The sequence below is a fragment of the Lycium barbarum genome, chromosome 4 (assembly GCF_019175385.1).
Source record: "Lycium barbarum isolate Lr01 chromosome 4, ASM1917538v2, whole genome shotgun sequence".
In the NCBI taxonomy this organism is placed as follows: domain Eukaryota; kingdom Viridiplantae; phylum Streptophyta; class Magnoliopsida; order Solanales; family Solanaceae; genus Lycium; species Lycium barbarum.
Window position 1 is genome coordinate 124104429 of NC_083340.1, and position 14535 is coordinate 124118963.

Consider the following 14535-nt stretch of genomic DNA (forward strand, 5'->3'; position numbering starts at 1 on the left):
ATCTCGAGTCATTCCCCATCAGTCCAGATCCGTGGGCAGCAATGTTAAAATTCTGGGCCAAAGCCCAGCGGTGGAAATAGTTGCTGCAGTGGCCGAATGAGCCAGATCCATTTGCCTTGCATTTATTCCTTCTTTTTTTATTTTTATTTTATGCATGACTAACTCTTTATTTTAGTTAAAAGAATCCTAATGAATTAGTGGAGTTAGTTTTGGAATAATGGGTAGTTAACTTAAAGAAAACCAACAGTTAATTACCTAAGATTTCTTCTTCTCTTTTGTTAAATTATTCTTAGTATCTATAATATTTATTTTCATTAGAATAATTGACTTTCAAATAGCGTGAGCACATGTTTTAAATTAAAGGACTCCTTTTGTTTCTTTATTATCTTAAAATTGGAAATGTGGTGGCTATGCCAAAAATGAATTCAAGTATGTTTTATAAATAACTTTCCAAGATCTGTCCAATTATGTTCATCTTTAGCCAAATGTAGTCTAAATAAGTCAATAAAAAAGAGAAAGAAACTCACTTCCTTTTGCATCCTTTTTGTAAAAAATAAATCTAGACTTCTTTCTATGTCACCATATTCATATAATATAATTTTATTCTAAGTTTAAATTTGCTAAGTCTTTTCTCAAAAGTTTCTACTTATATGCAAATCATTATACAAATCTTATTTTAAATAGAACTATTATATTTCTACTTAGAATCTTAACAACATTTATAAATCTTTTTTAATAGCATTTAAAATCTTCTTTTATACGAATTATTATATTTTTCTCTAAATCTTATTTTAAGCAACATTCTTATATTTTCTTAAAACCTTATCAACATTTCTTAGCCCTTTTCGTAAAATTTGAAGCACCTTATTTAGCATTAATTAACCTAAGTTTGGCCGGATAACCGTAGTTAACGGATCCTAAAGGATGCCTAACCTCTTCCCTTTAGGATAATATAGAACCCTTACCTAGAATCACACTGATTAAGCAGACTATTAACGGAGGTTTAGTTAGCTTTACCTTAGTTAATAATTAGGTGCCCTAATTCACCTTAAAATCAATTAGGTGGCGACTCCTTAAAATAAGAAAAAACTAAGAATCACCAATATGTTGTACTCTAATTTAACCCGGTTAAAATGGAGTATAACAACTCTAATGCTAGTTTGATTTCTTTTATCTTTATTTCAAAAGAAACTTGGGTGTCTAATTTTGATATATATACTAGTTACATGAGGTCTGGGCTTAAAATTATAAATATAAAAATACTAATATTTTAATTAAAAAAATATAATTTGTATCATAATTTACATAATTAATATAATTAAATGGCGCGTTAAATATGTACTGTTAACAAATCTTCATAGTTATAAAAATTTTTTAGTCACCTATGTTAGGAAAAATAGCACAATATTGATATTGAACTTGGAATTAAAAAATAGTAACCAAATTATCACAAGCACTGTGTCGTGGCAAGCCACTGCCTTGAAAGAGATTTTCAGCCCGACACCGGTATAAATCGTTCATAGCCGGTCGCTCCCCAAGGTTTCAAAGTTCTTCCAGAAATGTGTACTCGTGGCTGGAAGTTGGAGTATTTTGCACAAAATACAATTGCTCAGATTTCTAGAGGAAACAAAAAGGTTAGAGGAAAAGGATAATTTTTGGTGGTCGATATGTTCTCAAAGGTCTTCAATTTATAGGGAAATGCTAATGCATAGCATTTACAGACAATACGTTATTACAAAATCAATACATCAGTTATTGAAGTTTAATAACATGAGTTATTGTAAATGGGTTATTCCTCCATTCAACGAAAAATGCATTGAAAGTTTAGGAGTTTGCCATGAATGAAAGGAATTCATTCATTCAAAGAAGTTACATTGCTCCAACAATTAAAGACTTTGCATTAATCTCAACAGTCCCCCACTAATGCAAAGATAAAGATTAAGAACAAATTCTGGGCGAAAGAAAGGAACATGTACTTAAGTGTCAATATCTTTCGATTTGAATTAAAACATAGTGAAATAAGGCAACAACTAATATCCACAAAGTGAAGTACTCTTGAACTGAATAGATATAACTTGAGACCCCCATAACACATACCATATCCTTAATTTTGTGCAACCTCCGCGATACTAACAAAGTGCCTTTATGGTCATGCACACACCTTGGGCCTAATGAGTGCTTTAGAAAGATGGCCTAAGTCTTTCATAAAAGGCGACCACACCTTTACACTCACGTAGGTGATTCCATCAAGTCTATCTCATAGACCACCTTAAGGCTATGGAATCATTAAGAGCAAAGATCTCAACCTTATAAACACTACTACGCGTCATAGGGATAGGAAATTTAGTGTTTATTGAGCTCAACCTTATAAACACTACCATGTTTCAACAACTGTTTAACTCACCATGTCTGATGCGGATATGTCTCATTTTTCCATTGTATACACTGTTCTTATCAATCCCAATTATCGCCTGTGAGTCACAATGTAAGGAGACTAGTGAAGCTTGTCTTCACCACAATGTCACATCTGCCAAAAGGTTTCTCAACCATTCAGCTTCTTGCCCTGCCAACTCAAGAGCAATAAACTCAGACTCTATAGTAGAACGTGCTATAGAGGTCTGTTTGGAGGGCTTCCAAGAAATAGCACCTGCACCAAAATAAACACATAGCCACTAGTGGAGCTAACTTCATCATTATCAGTTACCCAGTTTTCATCACAAAAACCTTCTAAAACAACATGAAATTTATTAAAATGCAAACACCAATCCATAGTACCTCTCAAATACCTTAAAAAACGATGAAGAGCATTCCAATATTCACTACTGGGATTATGAGTATATCTACTCAATCTACTAACAACATAAGCTATATCAGGCCGAGCATAGTTCATGAGGAACATTACACTCTCAATTATTTTAGCATATTTAGTTTGAGAAACACTGGATTCTTTATTCTTTTTCAAGTGTATGCTATGCTCATAAGGAGTTCTTACTGGAGCAACATCAAAACAATCAAACTTCTTCAACATCTTCTCAATGTAATGAGACTGACACAAAGAAAAGCCATTAACAGTTCTTTTGATTTTAATGCCTAAAATCACATCTGCTTCTCCAAGGTCTTTCATTTCAAACTTAGAACACAAAAAATTCTTAGTCTCATTAACAACATTCACATTAGGGCCAAAGATTAACATGTCATCTACATATAAACATATAATCACACAATCGGATCCTATCATTTTAGAATAAACACAGGTATCAGCAGCATTAACAACAAAGCCATCAGCCACTAATGTGCCATTGAACTTTTCATACCACTGCTTAGGTTCCTGCTTTAGGCCATACAAGGACTTTCTCAATTTTCACACTTTATCTTCCTGTCCTGGGACCACAAAACCTTCAGGTTGAGTCATATAGATCTCTTCCTCTAAATCACCATTTAGAAAAGCCGTTTTAACATCCATTTGGTGTACCACTAAATTATGAATAGCAGCTAAGGCAATAAGAGTTCTAATGGTCGCTATTTTAGTCACAGGAGAATAAGTATCAAAGTAGTCAACACCTTGCTTTTGGGTAAAACCCCTAATTGCAAGTCTAGCCTTATATTTATCAATTGTACTATCAGGTCTCAATTTCTTTTTAAATATCCGCTTGCTACTTATGGGTCTAGAACCTTTAGGCAAATCATGCAAGTCCTAAGTGTGATTAGAAACTATAGAGTCCAATTCACTTTTAATGGCCTCTTTCCAAAACATAGCATCTATTGACCTCATTGCTTCATCATAAGTTTTAGGGTCTTCCTCTATTAAGTAAATAGACACTAATTCATCATTTAAAACATCAATATCACAATTCTTAGTCAAGAAAGTAGTAATAAAATTAGGACCAAAACTAGTCTCAATTCTATGTCTTTTACTTCTTCTAAGTTCAATTTTATGCTCATTATCAACAACATTAGAAAAAGGCACAACATGAGAATTAACAGATATATATGTAGAAGCATTTTTTTGCACATCACTAGGCACATTATTTTTCAACGGGAAAACATGCTAAAAAAATTCTGCATCTCTAGATTCACAAAAAGAATAATCATTCAAATACATTAATCTATAAGCAGCACTATTTTGAGCATAACCAATAAAAACAGTGTCAAAAGTTTTAGATCCTACATTTACCCGTTTGAAATTAGGTAAACCACCATAGCCAAACACCCCCACACTTTCAGAAATTTCAAGTTAGGGGAAAACCCTTTCCACAACTCATATAGAATCTTGTCTAACTTCTTATGAGGGAATCTATTAAGAATATAACATGCAGACAAAACAGCTTCCCCCTACATGTTGTCAGACAGACCCGAACTTAAAAGCATAGAGTTCATTATTTCCTTAAGGGTTCGATTTTTGCGTTCAACTACACCATTTTGTTGGGGTGTATAGGGAGCACCAACTTCATGTATAATACCATTTTTCTCACAAAAATCCTCTAGAGTATTGGTGCTATATTCACCACCCCTATCAGATCAAAGTCTTTTGATTTTTCTGTCTAATTGGGTTTCTACTTCCGCTTTGAATTTCAAAAACATGCTTTCTGCCTCATCTTTAGACTTAAGAAGATATACCTTAGTGTATCTAGAAAATTCATCAACAAAATTAATGTAATACTTCTTTCCACCTTTACTAATCGTGTTCTTGAAATCAGCTAAGTCTGAATGTACTAGTTCAAGCAATTGTGTCTTCCTACTAGAAACAGATTTAAATGGTTTCTTAGCATGTTTTGCTTCTACACACACAGGACACTTAGAAAATCCATCAACTTTTATCACAGGGATTAACTCCATTTTTCTAAGTCTTTTTATAGAAGCAATATTAAGGTGACCTAGTCTACCATGCCATAAATCAACAGACTCAACAATATAAGCAGAACGGGAAACATTTTCATTATTGATAATCTCTTGAACAATGTTCAGTACAAGTAAACCCCCACTAAGATAGCCCTTCCTAACAAAGTCTCCTTCACGAGAAATAATAATTTTATCAGCTTCAAAAATAAGTTTAAGGCCTGCTTTGCTGAGAAGTGCTCCAGAAACTAAGTTTCTACGAAGGGAGGGTACATACAGAACATTGTTCAAGGATAAAGTTTTTCTAGAAGTTAATTTAAGTAGGATTTTTCCTTTACCCATAACTCCAGAAGTAGTGGAGTTACCCATGTAGACACACTCACCATCAATAGACTCTTCAAAGTTATGGAACAGCTCCTTATTAGCGCAAAGATGCCTTGAAGCGCTCGTGTCCAGAACCCAATTAGTCTTGTTAGCTACCATATTCGCCTCAATGACCACAACAACAATAACTTCATTCCCCTCAGCAAGATTGGCTTGGGCAATACCTTGTTCTCCCTGCTTCGAGTTTTGCCCTTGTCTTTGATTACACTGAGCAGCCCTGTGACCAAGTTTCCCACATACAAAACAAGGTCCCTTGAGCTTCTGGATTTGGCTCTCCGGCTTGTTGAAGTGATTCTTTTTCATCCCATTCCCTTTTTAGGTATTTTCTTCTGCTTGCCTTTGAACCTGTCTTTCACAACAGTACCAGAAGTTTCCACAAGATTAGCTTTAGGAGAGTTAAGGGAAAGAGCTTCCATCTTATCTTTGAGACGGTTTCCCTATTTAGTTCTCATGTGACTGATCAGTTCCTGAATGGTCAAGTCCTTCTTCTTATGCTTCAGTTGGTTCCTGTAATCACTCCAAGAAGGCAGGAATTTCTCAAGCAGAACATTGGCTTGAAAAACCTCACACATCTTCATGCACTCGGTCAGAACAGCCGCAGTCAAGTTCTCATACTCATGAACCTGTTCCATAATTGGCATATTGTTAACCATCTGGAACTTAATCCACTGCCCAACAACATACTTTTTCTTCCCTGCATCATCAGCACCACATTTCTTTTCCAAATTGTCCCATATTTCCTTGGCAGATTTATAAGTAACAAATAAATCAAATAAAGGATTAGTCATATGGTTCAGCAAATGCCCTCTAATAGTTTTGTTATCTTTTTCAAACTTCTTTTTAGTTGCATTATCAACAACCATAGTAGTGATAGAACCAATAGTAGTGTTAGCAACATCAACAACAGTGTTAGAACCAAAAGTAGGAGGTTCGTTAAACAAAACATAATCAACTTCTAATTGTTCAGAGAAAATGAGAAGTTTCTGTGACCAACATTTAAAATTATTTCCGTCCAAAGGCTTGAGCTTTGACAGATTAAGAAGAGTTTTGTTCAAGGAAATAGCCATTTGTTCAATATTGTATGTGTAAAATCGCTTTCAATTTGTTAGGAAAAATAGCACAATGTTGATATTGAACTTGGAATTAAAAAATAGTAACCAAATTATCACAAACACTGTATCGTGGCAAGCCACTGCCTTGAAAGTGATTTTTGGCCCGACGCCTGTACAAATTGTTCATAGCCGGTCGCTCCCCAAGGTTTCACAGTTCTTCCAGAAACGTGTACTCGTGGCTGGAAGTTGGAGTATTTTGCACAAAATACAATTGCCCAGATTTCTAGAGGTAACAAAAAGGATAGAGGAGGATAATTTTTGGTGGTTGATATGTTCTCAAAGGTCTTCAATTTATAGGGAAATTCTAATGCGTAGCATTTACCGACAATACGTTATTTCAAATATCAATACATCAGTTATTGATGTTTAATAACTTGATTTATCGTAAATGAGTTATTCCTCCATTCAACAAAAAATGCATTGAAAGATTAGGAGTTTGTCATGAATGAAAGAAATTCATTCATTCAAAGAAGTTACATTACTCCAACAATTAAAGACTTTGCATTAATCTCAACAGTCCCCCACTTATATATTTGTCAAATATCATAGGGACACAAGCGATTCAACATTCCGTGATATAACATGATTTAAATTATGTAAAATGATTACAACTCAGTGAAAATCACAAACTAAAAATATTTGCATTTTTGATGAATTTGTGAGCATATAATTTTTATTTATTTATAGATAAAATATATCATTTTGGTATTTATTAAGTTCTAATTTTACTCATGATATTTCATGTTGCAAGAGTTTACGTTAGTTTTAGACGAAATTAAGGAAAAAATATAAATTCATTAAATAAACCTCAAGACCCAATTTAGTTCTCCGTATATAGTTTATATTTAAAATTTTAATTTTAGTTAATATTATAATTGTAGTACAATTTGTACAAATGTTAATATCTAAAATGTTATATAAAATATTAAGTTGATCTAATTTAATTTATATTCAAAACTTAGTCAAATTGACTCTTGAAAAATGAAAAGTGTCACATAAATTGAAATGAAGTGAGGGTAATTAGTAAGATCTTATAAGTGCTCCAGTTGAAAACAAAAACGTGGCTCCAAAGTTAGCTACCTTTTACTAAAATATATAATGATTCCATATGATTCATTTATACGGTTGTTTTTTAGCTTGGTCACACCCCTTAAAGAATTACTTACCCTTAAAAGTGTTTTCACTAAATTACCTTTAATTAAATAGTACAACAACAACAACATACCCAGTATAATTCCACAAGGTGAGGTGTGAGGATGGTAAAGTATACGCAAACCGTACCCCTATCTTGGGAGGTATGGAGGTTGTTTTCGATATACCATCGGCTCAAGAAAAGGTGACAAGAAAACAATAATAATAGGCAGTATTAGCAACATAATAAGATAAATTCAGTTAAAGAAAGAAAGAAAGAATCAACTTATAATACAAAGCTAAAAAAAAAAAAAGAAAAAAAAGACAATGATAATAATACTCCTAGTATAGAAAAAAAAATCCCCGTGCCCCTTACTAGCCATCTATCTTGATACTCAACCTCCACACCCTTCTATCAAGGGTCGTGTCCTCGGTAAGCTGAAGCTGCGCCATATCCTAACGAATCACCTCTCCCTAGGATATCTTTGGCCTACCCCTCCTATCCTCAGGCTCACCACTGCCAGCCTCTCACACCTCTTCACTAGCACATCAACGCATCTCCTCTGCACATGGTAGAACCATCTCAACTTTCCTTACCCGCATCTTGTCCACCACGGGAGCCATACCCACCTTGTCCCAAATCACTTCATTTCGAATCATATCTCTCCTGCTATGTCCGCACATCTATCTCAGCATTCGCATCTCTGCTACCTTCATCTTTTGGACATGAGCTTTCTTAACTGGTCAGCACTCCATCTCACCCGACGTAGTCGGTCTAACCACCATTTTGTAGAACTCTCCCTTAAGTCTAGGCGGCACCTTATTGTTTCATAACATATCTAATGCGAGCTTCCATTTCATCCATCCCGCTTTAATACGATGGGTGAGATAGTAATCAATTTCACCATTCCCTTGGATGATCGATCTAGGTACTTGAAACTTTCTTTCATGGTGCTCCATCCCCACTCTTCAGGTATCTTTGACATCCTAAAAGTAACATTCAACAACCGCGTAAGCCACTTCAAGCCTACCCTGCCCATATTATTCCAAAATTCCACCTGGATTTCATTTAACCCGGTCGCTGTTCCCTTGCTCATGATATGCATAACCCCCTTGACCTCCTCAACCTTGACCCGCCTATAGTACCCAAAATCACGGCGACTCTCGGAGTGCTTCCATTCTCTTAGTAGGATGTTCCGATCCCTCTCTTCGTTCAAGAGTTTATGAAAGGACGTTTGCCATCTTCGTCTAATATGGGCATCTTCCACCAAAACTTCGTCTTCCTTGTCTTTGATACAATTCACTTGGTCCAGGTCATGAGCCTTCCTCTCCCTCGCTTTGGTTATCCTGTATAGCTTCTTGTCCCCGCCTTTTTCCCAAAGTTCGTCATATAAGCATCTGAACGCAACAGTCTTAGCCGTCGTAACCGCTAACTTCACCTCTTTCCCCCTCTTCTTATAATGCTCCCTATTAGTCCTCTTCTTCTCCTCGTCTTTGCTCTCCACTAGCTTTAAATATGCTGCTTTCTTAGTTTCACTTTACCTTGAACCTCTCCGTTCCACCACCAGTCCCCTTTGTGTCTACCAGAGTAACCCTTCGAGACCCCTAGCACCTTTCTTCCCAATGCCCTTAACCGCTTACCCAAATCCTAGGCACTGTCCTTATTCAAAGCATCCCACCTAATTAGAAGTTGACCATACACAACCCTCTTTCTTCTCTTCCTCTTTATCTCCTGATCCATAGCTAAGAGCCTATGCTAGATCGTGAGGTTCTCGCTCGGGATAATCTTGTAATTCGCGCACTTCTCAGAGAGTAGGTAATCAATTTGGGTCTTGGCCCTCGTACTTCGAAAGGTGATCAAGTGCTCTTCCCTCTTTTGGAAACTAGAGTTTGCCATCACCAAGTCGAAAGCTCTCGCGAAATCTAATAGCGACGTACGTTCCTATTCCTATCATCAATCCTGAAGCCTCCATGCACATTATCATAACCCCTAGCAGTCGTCCCGATGTGGCCATTGAAATCACCTCCAAGAAAAATATTGTCTGAGTGCGGAATACCATGCATAACCTCGTCCAAATCCTCCCAGAATCGCCTTTTGATCTCCTCATCTGGGGCCCCTTGTGGTGCGTAAGCACTAACCGCGTTTAAGGTATGCCCTCCAACTACTATCTTAATAGCCATCAACCTATCGTTATAAAAATTCACTTATATCTAAATAAGAGTAAATTTGAAAAAAACTATTAATATACTATTTATTATGTAAAAAATCATTTATCTTAAACCAAGTGTAAAAGATAAAAATCATAGAATATAGATCAGACGGACTAAGAGGCAAGAACAAATTCACTTTTTTGCACGGATTCCTTTCAAACGCACAGGTCTTTAATCTTTGTCCTTATATTTGTGATTTTGATTTTTTTTGGAAACTGAACTTTTGTCTTGCTTGGACAAGTTATGTAGGAATTAAGTTATGCATCATAAGTTATGTATATTTTCTAGATTATGTTGAGTGTTGAAAGTTTTTTCCTTTTCCGGCATAGCTTGTGTGGATGTATGATATATATGCTGAAGCTAAATGTAAATTTTGCCGGACGAAATCTAAACTTATGTCGCTTTTTAGAATTATGTTGAGTGATAACCTGGTATCCATGCCAGCTTGGTCACACCTCGACTAATTCCACCGGGCACATGCTACATCCCACCAGCACAGGTATCAAGTTTATCCACCAAGGCTTGGACAGAAAGGAAAGAAATCACCTAGGGTGTGTTCGGTATGAAGTCTTGGAAAATGTATTTTGTAGTGTTCGGTACGTAATAAAAACTATTATCCTAAAAGCATTTGTATATAATCTAAACAGATACTATGAGTGTCCAGGATGGAGGTAGGTGTGTGGGGGTCGCTATGGGAGTACGGAGAACATAATCAATGTGAAAATGTCACTTGCGATACTTGTTTTCCTACTTTAACTAGGGAAGTTCCGATGCACCAAAAATTGTGAAGAAAAAGATTAAAAGCCACAAATTTCAGGGACAAAAATCAAAGACCACCCGAAAATAGATGCATTTGTGCAAATGACCCGAAGAGATTCAAGAACAACAACACGAATACCCATAAGAAGCAAAAATTTTACCAGGCTCTGCCCCCAAAGAATTTTATTGTAATTGTAGCCCATACGAAACAAAAATGTTACCCGCATCCCCCCTTGAACCGCGGCTCAGCTTTGTTGTGGCAGTTCCCAATGGAATTGGGTCTGTCCCAACTCCTTTTTCTTTTGGTTTGTTTTCTTATCTTGTTATTTTTTGACAATGGTTTGTTTCTTATTCCCCATTAAAATCTTAGTTGGCTCCGTTTTTAGTATACTTTGTTTGTTTTTTCTTTATTTCGTTTTCCTTTTTTGTTAGTTTGTCTTTTTCTTTTGTTTGTTCTTTCTTTATTTTTGTCTTTCCTCCTTTTTGTTTTAAAGATAAAATACAATACAACAATAAAAATATTAACTCAGTACTTTTAGATAAATAAAATATAGAAAAATTAAATAATTAGGACTACTACAAGAATAATATATAAAACATACTAAAGTCACTAGTTTATTTATTAAAATTTAAATTAATAGAAAATATATTTTTATAAGTTTTTCTCTCTCTTGCAAATGAAAATAAAACTTATATGTATCTAAAAAGTGACTCTATTTTTTTGAATTTTTTATAACTTGCTAAAAATTATACTCCCCCCGTTTCAATTTATGTGAACCCATTTGACTGGGCACGACATTTAAGAAAGAGAGAAGACTTTTGAAACTTTTGGTTCCAAATAAGTCTTGAAAATTTGTGTGGCTGTAAATCATTTCATAAAGTGAATTTGTTTCCAAATTAGGAAAGAGGTCATTCATTTTGGCACTAACTAAAAAGGAAATAGGTTCACATAAATTGAAACCGAGGGAGTATAAACTATAAAATTAAGCTTAATCTCTATTTGTTGAATTTCTTTTGTATTTTTTGTTTTGAAGCAATGAAATTGTCCTTTATGATACCTTGTTAGTATATGATATATACCATGTAAGTATTATAAAAGATTCGAGAAGCTTTTTCCGACGAAATGAATCGGTAATTTATAATACTGTGTCAATATACGATACATATCATGTGAATATCATAGAAGATTGTTTAAGGAATGAACAAATCTACATGATACCCTAAATGAACAAGTCTACATGGTACCCTAATAGTGTATGATATATACCATGTGAGTATCATAGATGACTAAGCTCTTTTTTGAAGGAATGGATCGGTCATTTATAATACCTTATGAGTATATGATATATATCATGTGGGTATCATAGAGAATTGTTTAAGGAATGAACAAGTCTCCATGATACCCTGTTAGTATATGATATATACCATGTGGGTATCATAGATGACTGAGCTTTATTTGAAGGAATAATCAATACTGTATGTGATGGAGGCCTTGCGTTTACCAAACAGAATATGAAGGAACCTGGTCATCTATCAGTTCCCTTGTACAGTGCAGTAAGTAAAGGACACAAGATTTTACCGTGGAAAACTCCTTGCTCAAGGGATTAAAAATTACGACTTACCCTAGTAGGATTTCAACTCCACTGACCGAGCAACTTCAGATTACAACTCTATTTTAAGTCAGAATTTAACTCCGATAACCCCTCACCCTTATAATAACGCTTATGTAATCTAGGAACTAACTCACATAGTCCCCCAACCCTTGCAATACTCCAATTGTAAGTAACTCCACTTAGCTAACTCTAGCTAAGGACACTAATACACTTAGACTAATCCTAGCCTAATGTACCACTCAAAAGCTTGTAGAAACACACTTCCAACAAGCTACCTTTGAGACTTTTTTTTAAATACCTACAAACAGCTTCTCAAGCAAGAGGAGTAGGTTTACAATTTAAGTACAAATGAAACAAAGCTTATGACAAACTAAGAGACTAGGATATCTTCAGAGTTAGCATCTGGTCCTTCAGTTTGTTCTCAGCTCTGTTAGTTGAACACTTGGGAATCTTGTGACGGCTACACATTCTAAAGTGATTTTAGGTTTTCCAAGTGATGCACAATATGTTGGGACATGTTGAATATATATTGGGAACATGTGGGATGTGATGGAGACTTCTCATCCAAAGTTTGACCCGAGACATGAGCTGGAACAATGCTGTTGTACAGTCTAGCTTTACAACTGTGCCACTAAGTGCGCACGGTATATTCAAAACAGATCGCATACCAGGTCACTTGTCGGTTCCCCATCAGTTTGTCAATTATCAAAACATATGATCATAGGGTGCACCTTATCACTATGATATCTTGTCCAGCATATGATTGTCATGTGGGGTCAATAGTCAATATATGATTATCATATGGGGTAACCCATTCATGATACCATGTTGGTATCATAGAGGATTGCGTTTTTTTTCCTTTCACAGAGGATTGAGTTTTTTTTTCTTGAAGAAATGAACCGACCCTTTATGATACCTTGTCAGTATATGTTATATACTTATCGATATCATAGAGGACTGGATTGTGTTTTCTTGAAAGAATGAACCAATCCTCCATGACACCTTATCATCATATGATATATATCATGTCGGTATCATAGAGGATTGAAGAGTGTTTTTCATGAAGAATGAACTAATCCTCTATGATACCCTGTCAGTATATAAGGGCATCATAGAGGACCGAGTAGTGTTGGTCTGAATCTACCATCTATGATACTCTGTCAGTATATTATATACCATTGGTATCATAGAGGACTGAGTGTATTTTCTTGATGGAATGAACTGCTAGTCCTCAATGATACCGTATTATAGGGTTACTCACCAATGATACCCTGTCAGTATATGTTATACACCGTTATCATAGATGACTAAATACTTTTCATGACGGAATGAACCATCAGTCTCTAGATACCCTATCAGTATATGATATGCCATATGGGTATTATAGAGGACAAATATTTTTTTTGAAGGAATGGACAAATCTTCTATGATACCCTACTCGTATATGATATACCATGTGAGTACCATAGAGGACTGACCAATATATTTTTAAGGAATGACCCATCTTTCTATGATACCCTATTAGTATTTGACATATACCATGTGGATATCATAATATACGACAACAGTATACTTCAACTGCTACTGAATTGGTATACTATGTGCTATAATAAATTAATTTTTGAGATATAGAATAACAAAATATATATATAAAAATATATACAATATCAGTTATCCTTTTTTATTCATGTAGAAAAAAGAAAAAAAATAAAGGAGCAGAAAAGATGTGTAGAATAAAATTATGAAAAAACAGTGAAACAAAGAAAAAAAATCTTAAAAAAAAATTTAAAAAGGAGAAAAAATTGAATAAAAATCATCACAAATTTAATAATAAAAATAACTAAAAGAGAATGAAATCAGATTATGGAGGGAAAATCACAAATTTAAAAATAAAAATAACTAAAAGAGAATGAAATCAGATTATGGAGGGAAAAAAACGAATTAATGGAAATCAAGAAGTTCAAAAACGATAAAAAAAGAAAAAAGAAAAAAGAAAATAAAGGAGCAAGAATTAACTACAGGATCATATTATAATGAAAAATAAAATAAAGAATAACATGATTTGAAAAAAAAAATGAACAAAAAAGAAAAAAAAATAAAAAACAACAAAAAAAGAAAAGAAGAAAAGAAGTAGAGAAGTAAGAAAGAAAGGTCAATGAAAAGCTCTCTTCTCTCTCCTGGTGACATGTGACTTGGATTAGGGTTTGGAGCTTCAAAGGACATTAATGGCCTCTCAGGCCATTGTGCAGCCTCTTCCTGAGGCTGTGCCACCACCCCAGCCACCATAACAACCTACAAAAACCACACAAACAACCAACGATCCAAAACAACCTTTGGATTTTGCCAAAATATTTAAACCAACGACTTTAATGCCAATGAGGCTTCTACTTCGGCTGCTATAGATATTCCAATGAAAAACATAGTGTACGTGCATGGGGATCCTACACTTTAATATACGATGGAGGAAATTGATTGCATGATTAAACAAG

General features: G+C 34.8%; 2 protein-coding genes across 2 annotated transcripts; both read right to left on the minus strand.

The window, feature by feature from the left end:
* Positions 1-5657: 5657 nt before the first annotated feature.
* Positions 5658-6287, minus strand: LOC132637736 (uncharacterized). The gene has a single exon (XM_060354783.1). It carries the CDS (start codon positions 6285-6287, stop codon positions 5658-5660), a length of 630 nt encoding a protein of 209 aa, XP_060210766.1.
* Positions 6288-8320: 2033 nt separating this feature from the next.
* On the minus strand, positions 8321-14467 carry LOC132637737 (uncharacterized). Its single transcript, XM_060354784.1, has 4 exons — positions 14405-14467; positions 14268-14338; positions 9402-9648; positions 8321-8971 (listed from the first exon to the last, which is right to left on the minus strand). The coding sequence occupies exons 1-4, from the start codon at positions 14465-14467 to the stop codon at positions 8321-8323; spliced, it is 1032 nt and encodes a 343-aa protein (XP_060210767.1).
* Positions 14468-14535: the final 68 nt, after the last annotated feature.

Bases quoted from the DNA above. Each gene is read 5' to 3' on its own strand.
- LOC132637736 (XM_060354783.1), bottom strand. From the start codon at position 6,287: ATGGCTATTTCCTTGAACAAAACTCTTCTTAATCTGTCAAAGCTCAAG.
- LOC132637737 (XM_060354784.1), bottom strand. From the start codon at position 14,467: ATGTTTTTCATTGGAATATCTATAGCAGCCGAAGTAGAAGCCTCATTG. The intron at 14,339-14,404 runs GTTTAAATATTT...TGGTTTTTGTAG, and splicing joins CATTGGCATTAAAGTCGTTG to GTTGTTATGGTGGCTGGGGT. The intron at 9,649-14,267 runs GTCCTTTGAAGC...TTATAACGATAG, and splicing joins TGGCCTGAGAGGCCATTAAT to GTTGATGGCTATTAAGATAG.